At 36.9% G+C, this 14768-nt stretch overlaps 1 protein-coding gene across 5 annotated transcripts in view; it reads left to right on the top strand.

Moving 5' to 3' along the window:
* The window catches only part of CFAP44 (cilia and flagella associated protein 44), a 62466-nt gene that overhangs the window by 9672 nt on the left and 38026 nt on the right, over nt 1–14768 (top strand). For all 5 annotated transcript variants that reach the window (XM_085591079.1, XM_085591078.1, XM_085591084.1 and 2 more), the window contains exons 7-17: nt 1175–1289; nt 1804–1968; nt 3056–3211; nt 3820–3867; nt 4647–4746; nt 6593–6687; nt 8339–8545; nt 9477–9587; nt 11253–11405; nt 13157–13375; nt 13832–13974. In XM_085591079.1, the coding sequence (XP_085447205.1) occupies nt 1175–1289; nt 1804–1968; nt 3056–3211; nt 3820–3867; nt 4647–4746; nt 6593–6687; nt 8339–8545; nt 9477–9587; nt 11253–11405; nt 13157–13375; nt 13832–13974 (1512 nt within the window). The remainder of the gene's footprint in view (nt 1–1174; nt 1290–1803; nt 1969–3055; nt 3212–3819; nt 3868–4646; nt 4747–6592; nt 6688–8338; nt 8546–9476; nt 9588–11252; nt 11406–13156; nt 13376–13831; nt 13975–14768) is intronic.

Genomic DNA, 14768 nt, shown 5'->3' with positions numbered 1-14768 from the left:
CATTATGTATCATTAGCAAACATGTACCAATGAGGAATGCTATTTTACCTGGCCCTTACAATTACAAAAATGAGGATTTTCAAATCCTCCAACAAGTCAAATAAATCTTTCAATATCTTCGCTGTCCAAATAGGATGATGCTTGATGTTAAATCCATTCTTGTAATCTCAACAAGCACTGAGAAGAAGTAATGAAAATACTTATATATACATGCCTTCTAGCTGGTAACATAAGATATTTGCCTTCTGTGCCTTCTGGGCTTTCTGTCTTTGATTTCTTGAGCTCATCTGCTCCTTGGACAGCCATTGGAGCTGGTTGCCAAGTCATGGATCAGAAACTGTGTGATCGCACCAGAAGACTACAAAAGATCTTTCCATACATTCCCTTCCCTGCTAAGTTCATGGGTCCTTTAATAAAAAAGGGCCAAACACCCATTGACTTTAAACATTCTTCTTGTGTTATATGTTTATCCATTACTTGAATGTTAACACAGCAGAATCTTATGCTATGAGTAGGATTCTCTTGTAATAAAAATGTTATCTTTAAAATGATAATGCGTCTAAAGTTTCTTTGAATTTTACTGGGGAAATCAGATCAAAATCTGATACTTGCTTTATGGTTTGATTGCAATGTGGGTCTGAAATAGCAAATGGTTTATTTAGACACAGAAAAAATGTGGCTTAGAATGCATTATTTATGGAAATCTGACAAAACAAAATCTCTTATAAACTTTCTTTTGAGCTGAAATACTACAAAAAAACACTGATATAGCTTTTATTACATGGTAAATATGAACTTTCACTCAAATGTGGATCAAATTACAATTTCTAACAGTTATCTTAAAAGTAATATCTCCTGCACACACATAAATCCTAATATTTAGGATAAAACCTTTGTGTCAATGAGATTTTATAATAATTTAGGATAAAACCTTTGTGTCAGTGAGATTTTATAATACAGTTTAATTCCACAAGAGGACTTGGATGACATTCAATGAAGTCCTCAGTCCTTTGGGTTTACAAAACTGAGCACCATACACTCCATAGCAAGGATAAAATAAGTATTCCTAGCTGTGTGTATGGGTTGTAGCTGGAAAGATGTGGATTTTACACTTCTTAATTTTAAAGAGTAGTTTAATCTTGTGTCAGAGAGGGGTGTGTTTTTCTGTACTCAGGTTCTGGAAGATGGCTCTCACATTAACTGGTCTCAAGTTACAAGGAGCTTTGGGCAGGTTTGGAAAAACAGCAGTGTCTGACATTATAGGTTTTGTGGAGCTGCCTGATGGGAAGGTAAGTGAGGAAACGTGACTAAAAAAAATATTATATACTCTTTTAGGCTTTGATAAAAAGTCTGCTTTGTAAGTTAGAGAGTTACTATTTGCTTAAAAAATGTTTTTAATCAGGCCTTTAATGCACTGTTCTGAGAAGAAAATATTGCCATTAGTTTGCCCAAAATCCCTGTCTTGCTTTGTAATAATCGGAAAATACTTAGTGTTGTAATTCACAGAAAAAAGATCTGTGTTGGCTTAAAGCTGAATGTCTTCTAACGTGAAAACATTAGTGCACAGACATACAAAGAGCCTGTTGGTCCCAATCTTCAGCAATTTCAGTGCATGTAAATTATGTCACATTGCTAAAAAGTTGAACCTCCTCACCTGTTATATCTTCTCTTGCAAATGTTTGTACTTTGCCATTGATTTAATGCTTTCATGGAAGGAAGCCACAAATGTTTACTTGGTTCTTGCCTGTGTTTCTGCATGATTACGTGCAGGTGCTTACATAGTTATTTTAATTTCCATTAAAGGTTGTCTCAGGAACTGAGTGGGGCAATTTGCTGCTTTGGGAAGGTGGCCTCATTAAAGTAGAGCTCTGTCAAGTTGGACATAAGCCCTGTCATGAGGGCCCTGTCAGCCAGTTAGTTTTTGATGAAGGAGACCTTTACTCTGTTGGAAAAGATGGTGTCATTCGGGTGAGTTTTTATTTTGCTCTGCCTTTAGGTGTGCAAATGTGTGGTCAGCAGGTAAATGTTACATATTTCCTTTACCAGGTTTTTGGAGGATATTTTGGAGTGCAGTTTCTTTCTGAAAATTATTTTGTAGAATAAAGAAAATAAGAGCACATCTCCATAGTGTATGTGTTTGAATTTGATAGCATGGCATGCAGTTTTCCTTGTTTAATAGTAATAAATAAATCAGCTTTTACTTTAGTAAATCAAAATAATCCTCACTGGTTTTCTAACAGCTTTGTTCCTGACTACATTCTAACATTTAATAATTTCCAGGCCTGTTAACATGTGGTGTTATCTAAAAGATAAAAAACAAACTACAGGAATATTTGAAATTAATTTTCTGAGTGTTTAAAAGCTCAGATTATTAATGTTAAAATAACACAGAAATTAACTAGCATCTCAGAGACACTCTCCTAAAATAGGGGAAAATTAAGAATAAAGCATCCTGAAGCTAACAAATAATTCTCTAAATTAAGGTCAAAATGTTTTCCTTATGCATAACACAACTTTCTGATGTCCTTTGTCAATGATCAGGAATTTTGCAATCTTATTACCCTGCTCTTTAAGGGAGGACATGATGTGTCTTCTGCTCATGTGTGTACCCAGATAATCAATGGTATACTGACCTATAGCCAGTGGAGGGTTTCAAACACTGCTGTGGTTGTTATTGTGTTTTAGAGGTTGGTGTTATCCCCTTAGGAAAGTTCACTTGATTATAAGTGTGCTAACTGATATGTTGTCCTTATCCTACAAAGCAGAACATCTAAGAGTCACACTTCCCATTAATTTGTGCTGCCTCAGTATGAGCCATGCTGAGTGCCCACAGATACCATTTATTCTGCATAGTTCTGAAGCTGCCATGTACAGCTCTCTTAGTGTCAGGGCTGAATTGAAGCTCCAGTCACTGTTCTAGGTTATGTTCAAAGCAGTGATTTTGCGTTCTTAAAATTTTGATTTTCCATATTTATTATGTATGAAAACAACCTGGTGTTATTAAAAAAGCTGCTTTTTTTTTTTTTTTTTTTTTAACGCTTCAAATGCCATGAAGATGTGGAACTTTGAGGTAGTAGATACTGCTGATCCTGTGGATGACACAGGGTTAGTGGAGATGGAGCCTATGAATGAACTTTGGCTTGGCAAGAATGTCAGCCTGAATTTCATTACAAAAATTCATGACCATGAACAGACCTTCTGGTTTGCTCAGGTAAGACACACTCAGGTACATAGATCCCTGTGGGAAAAAAAAATAAAATTTGGAACATGCTGGTAAATAACAGCAGGAGTCTATTACAAATCAGAGTGTTTCTTTGTAGTAGAATTCAGTCTTCTGGATATATAGAAAATAATCTTATCTACCTATCACCTACCTACCTACAGTTTTGTTGGTGTTTTTTTAACACTGAAACAGGCTTCCTAGAGAGCTGGTCATTCTAAGTCAATGTTTAAGAGGCATATATAGAGGCCTTTAATAATATACTTTAACTTTTGGTCAGGCCAGAAGTGATCAGGCAATTGGTTGAGATGATCCTTGCAGGTCCCTTCCAACTGAATTATGCTATGTTATGCTATGCTGTGTTTTTAGTGTACAGTAATGTGTGAGACTCTGGCATAAGAACAGAAGAATGCCAGAAGGTACTGTCCAAGTTCTATCACCTTAAAGTGATGAATGGGATTCATAAGACCAACATCCTTGCATTTAGTAATTTTTGTTTCACAATGATAGTCATTACGGACTTTTTAAGAAGTCACCCTGTACAATTTTATTTCCAAATTGAGTCTGAAAATATTCAATTTATGTTTTTTCTTCTTCAGGATACAAGTGGAGCAATATGGAAACTGGATTTGACTTTTTCAAATATGGTAATTTTGATTTTTCTTTCTTCTGATTTCTTCAGTTCATTTGTAATAGGAACCATATCCTGTTACATCCTATAACTATGCTGGTTCCTTCTGGAATTAAATCTGTGTTTTAGGAAGTTGCATGATAGAAAATTGTAGCATTGAAACATATATTTTATTTAATAAAAATTTTCAAATGTAATTGATTGTAATAATTGTGCAGGATGGTAAAGAGGAATTTGATTTTTGATTCCTGAAATTTCAGATGCCAAATTCATGTTACTTTAAAGGAGTTTGATTCTGTAAGCTGGTAATGAAAGTTGCAGGGATTCAGGAAATGAGATCAAGGAGTGTTGTAATTTTCTCTATAGATAGGTGTTTGAACTAATCCTTACTGTAGTCTTTAAATGACAGAAAGAATTAGAAAAAAACAAGAAGAAAATGGAACACACTTGAAGTGTTTTACCCTACTAGTAACTAGTGTAACTGCTGGAGATGTTTTTGATGGAGAAATAGATGACAGAGGTGAAAAAACAGGCATTTAATTTTTGCTCTGGAACATAATAAAGTAAGTAGGAACAATCCCTTGTGGGGAATAGAATTCTAACGTGAAAAGTAAAATAAGTTCCAAGAATTGTATGGTAAATAAAAACCACATACTATACAAACTAATGTAAAAAAAATGATAGCAAAGTCTGTAATTTCTTGGATGATGAAATTATTTCCCAGGCACTATGAGCTCAAACTGGAGAGCACAAGTGTAAAATGCAGCACAATTTCTCTTCTGTTTTGCACCGCAGACCCACGACCCAGAGTGTGTGTGTACCTTCCATTCTGGGGCAATTGAGGCCATCAGTGTCTCTCCCTTTACATACCTGATGGCCACCACGGCTCTTGACCGTAAGTGCACTGTTCCTTTCATGCCACTGCCAGGATTGGTTTTGAAGGGCAATGATGCTTGGTTTGTGTTGAAATCTGAGGTATTGATGATTTCAAGATTGCAAAAAGTCTCTGTCATTCTGCCCCGTTGCCAAAGAAGAAGCCATAATTGGTCTGTGCTGTTTTCAAGGTTGTTTATTCTTGCTTATCTCTAACATGTTCTGCTGCCCTGCCGCAGCTCTGTCCTGCAGGGCAGCGTGTGGGGCTCTGCCCTCAGTGGGATGTTATAAACATTATATACCAGAAACTACCTGTGCTGGATTTACAATAATGTGCCAAAATCTATCATCTACGTTGAACAGTATGTCCCCAGCCTAAACCAATAGAAAAATGCCAACACTACAGTGAAACTTGGAGGGCATGAAGAAGGAGAAAAAGGACAAGACACACCCAATTTCTTCCATCTTGTGCCCTCTGAATCCCTAATCTAGAGTCCTAAAATTTTACTTTTGCACCTGTGCCACACTTAATTATTACTTATATCAAACACTCAGAGCTTGTAATTCATCCTGTAAGATTGAAAACTCTTTTCCATGGACAGAGATCAGAGACAGTGTCTCTGGGGGCTCAGTATAGGGGGGTTCCTGACACCCTGCCAGGGTCCCAGGCCTTCCAGGACAGCCAGAGGAAAGCCCTGAATTCCCACAGGTTTGGAGCTACAGTGTTTTGTATTTGTGCATTTGCTCTTCCAAAGCCACTTTTGTTATTCCTGGGATCAGTTCTTTAATAGTTAAGGCAAATAATGAATGTTTTGAAACAATGCATTAAGACTGCTTCATCCTAAAAACCTAGGATTTTAGCAACAGAAGTTTTTAATGAGAAACTTTGTAAATTGTTTGTTCTGAAGGAATGGCTGAAAAGGTGAGATGTAGTTTGAGTTACAGAACTTGTATTTGGTGCTGGGGTTTAATAAGTGTTGGGATTCTTATCTTGTAAGGAATTACATACACCTCCAGCATTGTGCAAGCCATTGCAAATATTAATGTTTGTGCCTTTCTTAGAAACTGCAATAGCTATTATGCTCTCATCAACAAATAACAAGCAATTACAGACATATTCATTCAACCTGTATAAATATTGTTGTTTAGGCCTCTCAGTATTAGCTTTATCGTGCTTTGAAAGAAGAACTACTGGCCAGAACACTAATGATGTCATTTACACTGTTCGGAAAACACTACAAGGTCTTTTAATTAAATTCTTGTCAGTACAGTCTTGTAATTTGTCTGTGTTATACAATGCACATATTCTTCTAGCCTGAACACTCCTACCAGTTGAGCAAATTACATTTCATGTAAATGCCAGTTGGAATGGAATTTTATGCAATCAGTATGTGTGCCTATGAATCTGTTAATTTTCCCTCTAATGAAATTGGACATTTTGTGGACAATCTCCTATGTTTTCCTCCCTTTAAATGTTTTCCTCTCTAGGCAGTCCCAAGTAGTAGCCTATCATCTTTTCCTATCTTGTTAGTACAGATTTTCCATAGAGTATGCCACAATTTCATGCTCAATTGAAAATTACATGTAGATTGTCAGCTTGGGACTTCTTATTACAACCCTCAGCCTTGACGAATTTGGTTCTGTATAAGTTGAAGAGTGAAGGAACCATATTTTTTGTTCATGAGCACCATGCTAGCTATGGTGCTCTGTAACCATCAGTCATTTTTCATGCAGGCATTTTGTTACTCAAAATAGAAAACATACATTTAATCCAGATTTTAATTCAAATAAAAAGACATTTCTTCATAAATCCTAACATGTAAGTGACATTGCAAGAAATAAATTCTTACTGTCTCCTTTCCACCCAGGGTCAGTGCGCATCTATGATTTTGGCAGCAACAGCCAAGTGGGTGTAATGAAGTTTAAACAGGGAGGAACAGCGCTGACATGGGCACCAGCTGTTGTGAGTTTTTCCTAGCATGTTAGCCAAAATTCGTCAAGGAGCCTATGGGCCTGCCAGCATCCAGGAAGCTGCTCAGCAAACAAGACATTAGAGGTCGCTTGTTAGGCCATGGTGGAATTTACTGCAGCAGGATGTATAGATAAGTTTGTGGGGTGGTATGTTTGTATACAGTCTGGGCACAGTTTAACTTTACTATGGGTTATCAGGTATCCTACTTTGTGCCTTCCTAAGATTTTAAAATCAGATGTCCGTGTGCAGTCTGGGAAGTAGTCTGAGTTTGTAGACTAACAGCTTCTATTTAACCCACACAGAGCAAATGTCAATTAACATGAGTTAGTTAACACGTTTTGAAATGACAGCCCAGACAAATCACAAACATTTGGAGATAAATCATTAAAAACTGTTGCCAGAACTGATCATTTGTGGAGTGTGGAATCTATCACTTTTAGACATATTTGCTAATTTTAATTAAATTAGTGCCTAGTTATGTTCTTGAGAAAACATAGCAAGCCTGGTGGGTTAATTACAAGCAAATTTAGGAGGCAAATAATTACTTGAATGCTCAAAGTGAGGGTTCCACTGGAGAGTGCCTTTATTTTATAAAAATAATTATTTTATAAAAATATAATTCTGGCCACACAGGCTTTCAGAGATGCTGTTAAGTGGTTACCTGTACCTTCATGAGGTAAGCTGTCTGCCACAATAAATTGTACAGCATCACAAAACTGACTCAGTTTATGAAAGTTATTACTAAACACAATCTGAAAAACAAAGGGCAGTCTATCCAGCTGCATTTAAAATTGAATTTGATACTTGGTTACAGTTTAAAGTGTGCAAATGTATTTTAAAATCTGTACTATTAATCTAAGAAAATTTAGTCCAACATACTTTGAAGCATCTGTACACCATAATCTCCTCATAGGCAAGCTACCAGTGTCTTTGTTAGATAAGTGAGCATTGGCAAGTCAGCTTGAAATGACTTCAAGACACTACTATGTATGGCAAATATCAGCTAAATCCACAAGTCCAGCTATGTCCAGCTAAAACACAGGCCTGTTTCTGCTAACCTTTATCACAGTTCAAGCCTCTCTTAATTGTTAGCAATTGACTTACCTACAGGACTTACAGTAAAGACTCCTCCTCCTCCTTTTCATCTCAAGTGGCAGTCCCTGTTGACTGCTGTACTTTATATAGATGCAGCCAGACCCAAGCTTCTGCCCTGACCTCTTAAAAAAATCATACTTAGGTTTGGTGCCCCATATTATATTCAGGGAAGTTTAATTTTTTTTTTTTTTAGTTTCTTCTGCTTAAAAAGCTACTGATACATCTTTATGTTAGTATGAATTACCTCTTCTTCAGACATTACAACCACATTCTCATTAACATCTTCAGTTTCAGTGGCATGTTATCACTAAAAAACCAAAACACAATCCAAAACAAAAAAATAAGCCCCAGTCATCTCTCTTCCTTTGTGGTGCCATATTAGAGAGAATAAACAACATTACCCATGTGTGAAATATTCTTTGTGCTTTAGCAACACTTCCATGTAAGGTGAGTTTAAAGATAAACACCAGAGCATGTGCCATATGGATTATTCTTTGAAGCTCTCAGATGTACACTGTGGGGTTTTTTTTCTTCATTTCACTTAAAGGTAAACCCTGAGGGAGGTCTAATTGCCGTGGGGTTTGAAGATGGTGTTGTCCGCATAATTGAGGTTTATGATCCCAAACGGCTGCCTGGTCATGCAGGATGGGCCAATGAGATTGCAGAGATAAATCTGAAACAAGTTTTCAAACCTCATGCTGCTGCAGTCACAGCCCTGGCGTATAAACCAAAGGGAGACGTGTTTGCCACAGGGGTATGTATCATTTCGTTTGGTTGGGTTTATTAAGCCACAAATAGAGAGCCTTTTAAAAGAGACAAGGTAAAGTTTGTTTACTGACAACACAGTTTTACTTCTGTTGCTTCTATTGATTGCTTGTTGTAGTTCTCTGTGCTGGGAGAAGGATCTGTTTGCGCTCACATGTTTTTCTGAAGGAAGGCAACCATGCAGTTCACACAATTCATTTTGTGAATTACTGGACTGTTTAGTGTGAATTCTGTAATCCCCTTTGAAGATGGATTTGGTTCATTTTGGAATTAATTTAGTAGGATCTTGGAATTAGTAAAAGCAAGTCCATTGATACACCACATTGGCAGCAATCCAGCTGCTACCCAGCACTGCTTGGCCTTACCACAGGGTCAGTCAGTCAGTTTATCATTAAACCTGGTAGTCTTTGACATGGTTTCCAGTTAATGTGGTGTCTCTTTTTAAAATCTCATCCTTAGCCATGATCAGTGCTTTTGCAGTTACATGTTCCTGAGGCTGAATTGCCATGAATTTCATTTAATGTAGGATATAAGTTACAAGGAATCATGTTGAGTACCAGTTCTGGAACTTCTTATTTTCTGGGGAAATGAGCTTGTGCTGCATTATCTGATGAATCAGGCCTGAGCCTGAGATTTAAAGGAGCTCCTGGGGCAATGGGCAGAAAGCACATAGCAAGTGATGCCAGAGGAGGCCCATGAGAGCAATTAAGAGCTATGGGTGCAACATGTTTCTTGGAACAACATGGGCAGGGTTTTTATTTACTCCCATTAATCATTATGGAAATCCAGTCCTAAGTTCCCCTGTTTAAACACAAAAATTGAAAAGTTCCCCTGTTTAAACACAAAAAGTGCTTAATGTCTTTTGAAATTTTGGTCAGCTTTGATTCAGTCATCATGTTTGTTTGTTTGTTTTTCCTCAGAGTAAAGACAAAACCGTTTTCTTTTTTGCTATTGAGGATGAATACAAGCCTATTGGATTCATCTGTGTCCCTGGACCCGTACAGGCATTACAGTGGTCTCCACCTTCTCATGTGAGTAATGCATATTTGTTTTCTTTCCTTCCCAGCAGTGTTAACATATAATTTTAAAAAGAATTTCCAATCAAAATAGATGAAGATCCATTACTCTAGTCATGTCCTCTACAGACAATACAAATGTTTTGCTATTTTTTTTTCATGCTGCTTCAGCATGACAGATTCTAAAAGGCTCTGTGTAGCTGTATCTCTGGTTCAGTCACTATGGACATACTTTGGGTTTTGGATAATGCAGAAATGAAAAGATTTTGGTATGCTTTTTGAGCCCTTGACTTGAAGAAACAATCTTATTCCTTAAGTTTTGGAATATAAATTCTCTTTGACAAAGAGAATTTGAGTGTTACTGTCCGTGACTCTTGCCCATATTAAAACAGGCTTTTGAAAAGCTTTTTGACAACATTAAGAAATATTTTGGGCGCTTCTTGAAATTTGCATTCTGTGTTTGAAATGTGTCAGGGCATATCGAAATAGGTTTTTGCTAATATTTAAAAGTGTTCTAGGGTTATGGTAACATTTGAAATTTTATTTGGTCCAGTATCCTTATTTAGAGGAGAGACTATTCATTATATTTAGATGCTAGCAAGATATATTTTACTGGGGCATGGTGTCAAAGTGTTGGTATTTCCACTTGTTAATTTGAACTGCTAAAAACTGCCAAAAGAAGTCTTGTTGGTATGAATTCTATCGTACTGCAGAAACAATAGATCTTGATCTGACAGTTGCATTTTGAGTACCTTCCTTGAAGACAAGGTACTCCTCCTTACTAAAAAAAGCACCCGTGGTGTCTTGGATATGTTAGATTCTGCCTAAGTAATTTTCTCTACCAGTATCTGGCCTCCATTGCTAGATGAGAACACTTGCTTAACACAGTGCCAGCATCTGAGTGCCACACTACTTTTTTGTTTGTTTGTTTGTTTTACAGAAGCACTGGTGATTAAATACATTACATTTAATGAATGCATTTTTAAATTGAGATCCCTAGTTCCTGAGACATGAGAACTATATGATTCCTAGTTAGGGTTTCCATAACAACTCTAATATGCCCTCTTTGCACATTTTTAGTGATGGGTCAGATAAAATAAGCCTCTCTTTTCTCCAAATAGCTTACAAAAATTGAAACTAAATACCAATTTGTCTTTTAAAAGCTCAAAACACTGAATAATTATTACCCTCACCTCACCTATTCTTCCTTACTTCACATTTTAAAGGACTTGTCAGGTACCAACAGAAAACAAACAAACTGAAAGGTAAGTAGAATTTGGCAAGACTTTGAGCCAAGTCTTGATGATATAAATGATTATTAGTCTGGAAATATAAGAAATTATCAACCCAAAACCTACTGAGTCATGGGTCAAATCCATCTTTTAATTAAACCAAATTTCAAAAATATCATCATGCTGCTTTCAAACTAAGCAGTGTCAGAATTATAGCTGGTTTGGACACAGCAAGAATTTCTTCAATTCCTTAGCTTTGCCTAGCGTAAAAGAAGCTCACTGATTTCTGATGTCCATTTAAAAGTGTCCACAGAAATAAGAGCACAGGGAAGTGTGGCTGGAGTTTGGCTTTGTGCCTGTCCATCTGCCTAACCAACTTTTCCCCTCATTTGTCTTGATTCCATTTATACATCTGCCCTATATTTGTATTCTTGGTGTTTTTGTACAGGACAAGAGCACATTGCTCATCCTTTGTGAGAATGGCTTTGCTGTCCAGGTTCCTGCCCCTCTCCGTGGGAAGCATGATGCAGCAACCACCTATCACATAAAAAACCTGCCAACACAGTACTTCCATTTTTATAGTATTAAATCCAAACTCAAGGTAAAAAACTCTCCTGTGGCAGAATTCCATCTTCTTCATTGTGTCAAGTGATCAAACTACCCAAAAGAGTTTCTAGTCCCTGTATTTCATCACAGGGTTTTTGCTAAGCTCCTTGAAATGGAATGTCAGATAGAAGTAATTTGTGACTTGAAATTGCAAGTTGGTTTTGGTTTATTCAAACCTACATGACACTGAAAGCATGATGTGAATTTTGTTTATAACTAGAAGACAACATTAGAGAAAGGGAAGGGTTGTTAATTAGTTCTCAAATAATTTTAATTTTGGTAATTTTCAAAAAAGAATATTTATTGTGGCTGATATTCACTCTATAGCAAATTTCTTTCAACAGTTACCTTGAAGCGAATATGAAATATTATTTTTTAGCAGTATTTCTGACTTTAAAAAAATGTTTTATGTTTAAAGGTGTGCATTTAATTTCTAAATGGCACTTAGTGTTTAAAAAGAATATATGGGACCAAAGGAAAAGACTTCTATCAACTCACAGCTGTAGTTAGTTTTGTGAAACTAAAAGCAAGATGATGTTAGGCTCAGAAGGAGAACTCCAGTGGGCAGGCTCTCAGTTCCATACTCAATCTAGTTCCATACTCAATCTACTTTACATCCAACATCCTCTCTGCTTCTGTTGTTAACTTGTGATTTCTCTGCATTTTCTGGTAACTGCTCCTATATTACTGAATGTCAGACAAAGCTTCATTTTGTGTTGCAAACTTGGAGGAAGTCAGCATTCAGGAGAAAGATTTCGAGATGTTTTTTCACAGCAATATCTATAAGAATGATCACAAAGCATGCATATGAAAGGAAAGATTAAAATAATGTGTGTAGAGTTTTATTGGTTTTCTTGTTTGTTTATTTTTTGATTGGTTTTGTTTTGGCTTTTTTTGTCAAATGAGAAGAATAATGTTGAGAAACACTCTAAATCACTAAAAATAAAAAAAATGTTTCTACAGAGAGAAGGAATATGAATGACTCTTTTTACCTTGGAAATAGATAAATAATTAATAAGTTACAACAAGGATGTTTTAATGTAAGGAAAGATTTCTCACAGTAAGGGTAGTGAAACACTAAAGTAGTTTTTATAGTCTGTAGAGTCCCTAGAACAGGATATTTTTTAAAAGGTAAAACAGACAAAGATCAGCTGATAACATTTAAGGGTTTGCTCCTTTGGCTATCTAGTATCTTCGTAGGAAGCTACTGTTTTAGAGAATGTTTGATACTTGTTTATGCTACATTAGTCTTGCATGGGAGAGAATTTTAAAGGTTTGATAAATCTTTCCTTCATTTTTCAGAAGAAGTTAAATCAGTTGCAGCTTCTCTCTTTTGCTCTATACCAATGATGGACTAGAACTTGTTCGAGTTCAGCTTTCCAGTGCTTTTCTTTCTCCATGGCAGGCAGGGGACAGGACTTAGAATTTCTGCAGGAGTAAGCATAGTGGTGAAAATTTGGACTAATCTCCCTGAGGAAATATTGAAATCTGCTTGCCATTTGGAATTATTTCTGTTTTAAAGGACCAAGAGTAAATACTTCAGAGGAGGGAAATGGGGACATTTCACTAGAGAGTCCCATGAAGTCTGGTTGATCTCTACTAAGTTGACAGGAAAGAGATTACTGTAGATATTCTGTATGTGTTATGCCAGGACCACCTTGGATTACGTTTATGAGACTCCTTCAGTCAGTGATGTGTGGGTTGCCTTGGTTTCATGTCTCGGTGTTTCTCTGCTCATTGTAATAGCTGGGAGAGGAGATTGCACGGAGAGAGAAAGAAAAGCAAGAGAAGGAGAAGGCACGTCTTGAATGGATAAAGCAGCAAAAGGAGCTGGGACTTGAGGTACAAGAAACTAATGAGGAAGAACCTGAAGAAGAGCCATTGCCACCTATCTACATACCAGAGGAGCCCAGTCCCATCCTCTGTGGCTTTTATGCAGCACCAGGAAAATTTTGGCTTTCCTTGGTAAATCATGTTGATTTTTTTTTACTTCATGTTGATGGGATTGCATGATGTGACATTCTTTCCCTTTGAAACCTGTCATCCCAAGGATATTGAGCTCCTTTCATCCTTGACAGTTTCAGTGTTTTTTGTGAATTAAACCAGTAGTGTCACTCTGATTCAGATTGTTTGGTAAATATCCAGTAGGTGCCCTTCTTGGTGATGCCTGAATGAGCACAAAGACCGAGCTGTTCCCTCACAAGCAGAAGATAGAATTTTAACATAGTGGCTTTTAATGCCAGAGATCATGACACACTTCTGTCTATGGATAAATAGGATCTCTAGGTGTTTGGAAGTAGCATTTTCTAGCCATTCACAGATCCTTGAGAAAGGAAGAATTATTCTGAAATTTGCATTTTCCTGGTCATCTGTTTCAGTTTTCTTTTGTCATTGTTTCCTTATCATCCTTCTCTTCTTCAGGGTGGGTATGACTCAGGGTTTCTCTATCATTGCGAATTCTCACATGATAATAAAGAAGACCCTGAGAAGAGGAAAGATGAACCCTTTGAAGTGATTCCTATGGAGAACACTGACAACAATCCCATTCACCAAATCTCCTTCTGGTAAAACGCTGTAATGTAATAAATAGCTCTGGGATAAAGCTTGATGAAATTGAACTTGGAAGGGAGGAGTGTATGCTCCTTTGTCCTTTTCAGTTGTGGCTCAGCTCTAATATACACAAACTCTCTCTGGTTTTCCTGGCACTGAATTTCACCTAAAATTCCTAATAGACATAGCTGAGCCAGATGTCTGATACAATAATTTTAAAAGACCTTCAAAGACAAAAAAGTGGGATTTCTAAGTAAATACTGACTAGAACTCAACCACTCTAGATTATAGAACTCCAGGAGAACACTTAGAAGTCCTTGCATATACTGATCACCAGAACAGCAGTTCTTTATCATAGTGAACAAAAAGAATTAGAACATGGAACAGTCAGTCCATCCTTCTAGTGCTAAGAATATAGGCTTCTCAGAACATTCTGTGAACTGTACAGATGGAAAGTCTGGATTTTTTTCAGACTCCCAGTGTTAGGTTCTCTGTAAGAATAGGCATGTTCTGCATCAAAAGGAAGCAGGTTTAATTCAGGCTTTAATCTACTGCTGGCTGCATTCATCACCATCTATACTCAATGGGGAGCAGGGACTAAAAACTGCTTTCTAGCTTTTAACATGGTGTCTGCTACACTGCCCAGCTCAGGGCTAATACTAGTTCTAAGACACCTAGCAAGTGCTGGAATGTTTCTGAGCAGACAGTTAGCTGCAAAAACACTTCATAGTAGAATCACACATACTTTAAATACTTTACTTTCAGCTTTCAAACTTGGGAAAGTGATTTCTATTAAGCTAGATCAGCT

The sequence above is a fragment of the Lonchura striata genome, chromosome 1, assembly GCF_050655825.1.
Source record: "Lonchura striata isolate lonStrDom1 chromosome 1, ASM5065582v1, whole genome shotgun sequence".
Taxonomy (NCBI): Eukaryota; Metazoa; Chordata; class Aves; order Passeriformes; family Estrildidae; genus Lonchura; species Lonchura striata.
Note: the sequence above shows the minus strand (reverse complement) of the source record. Positions and strands in the feature narration are given on the sequence as shown.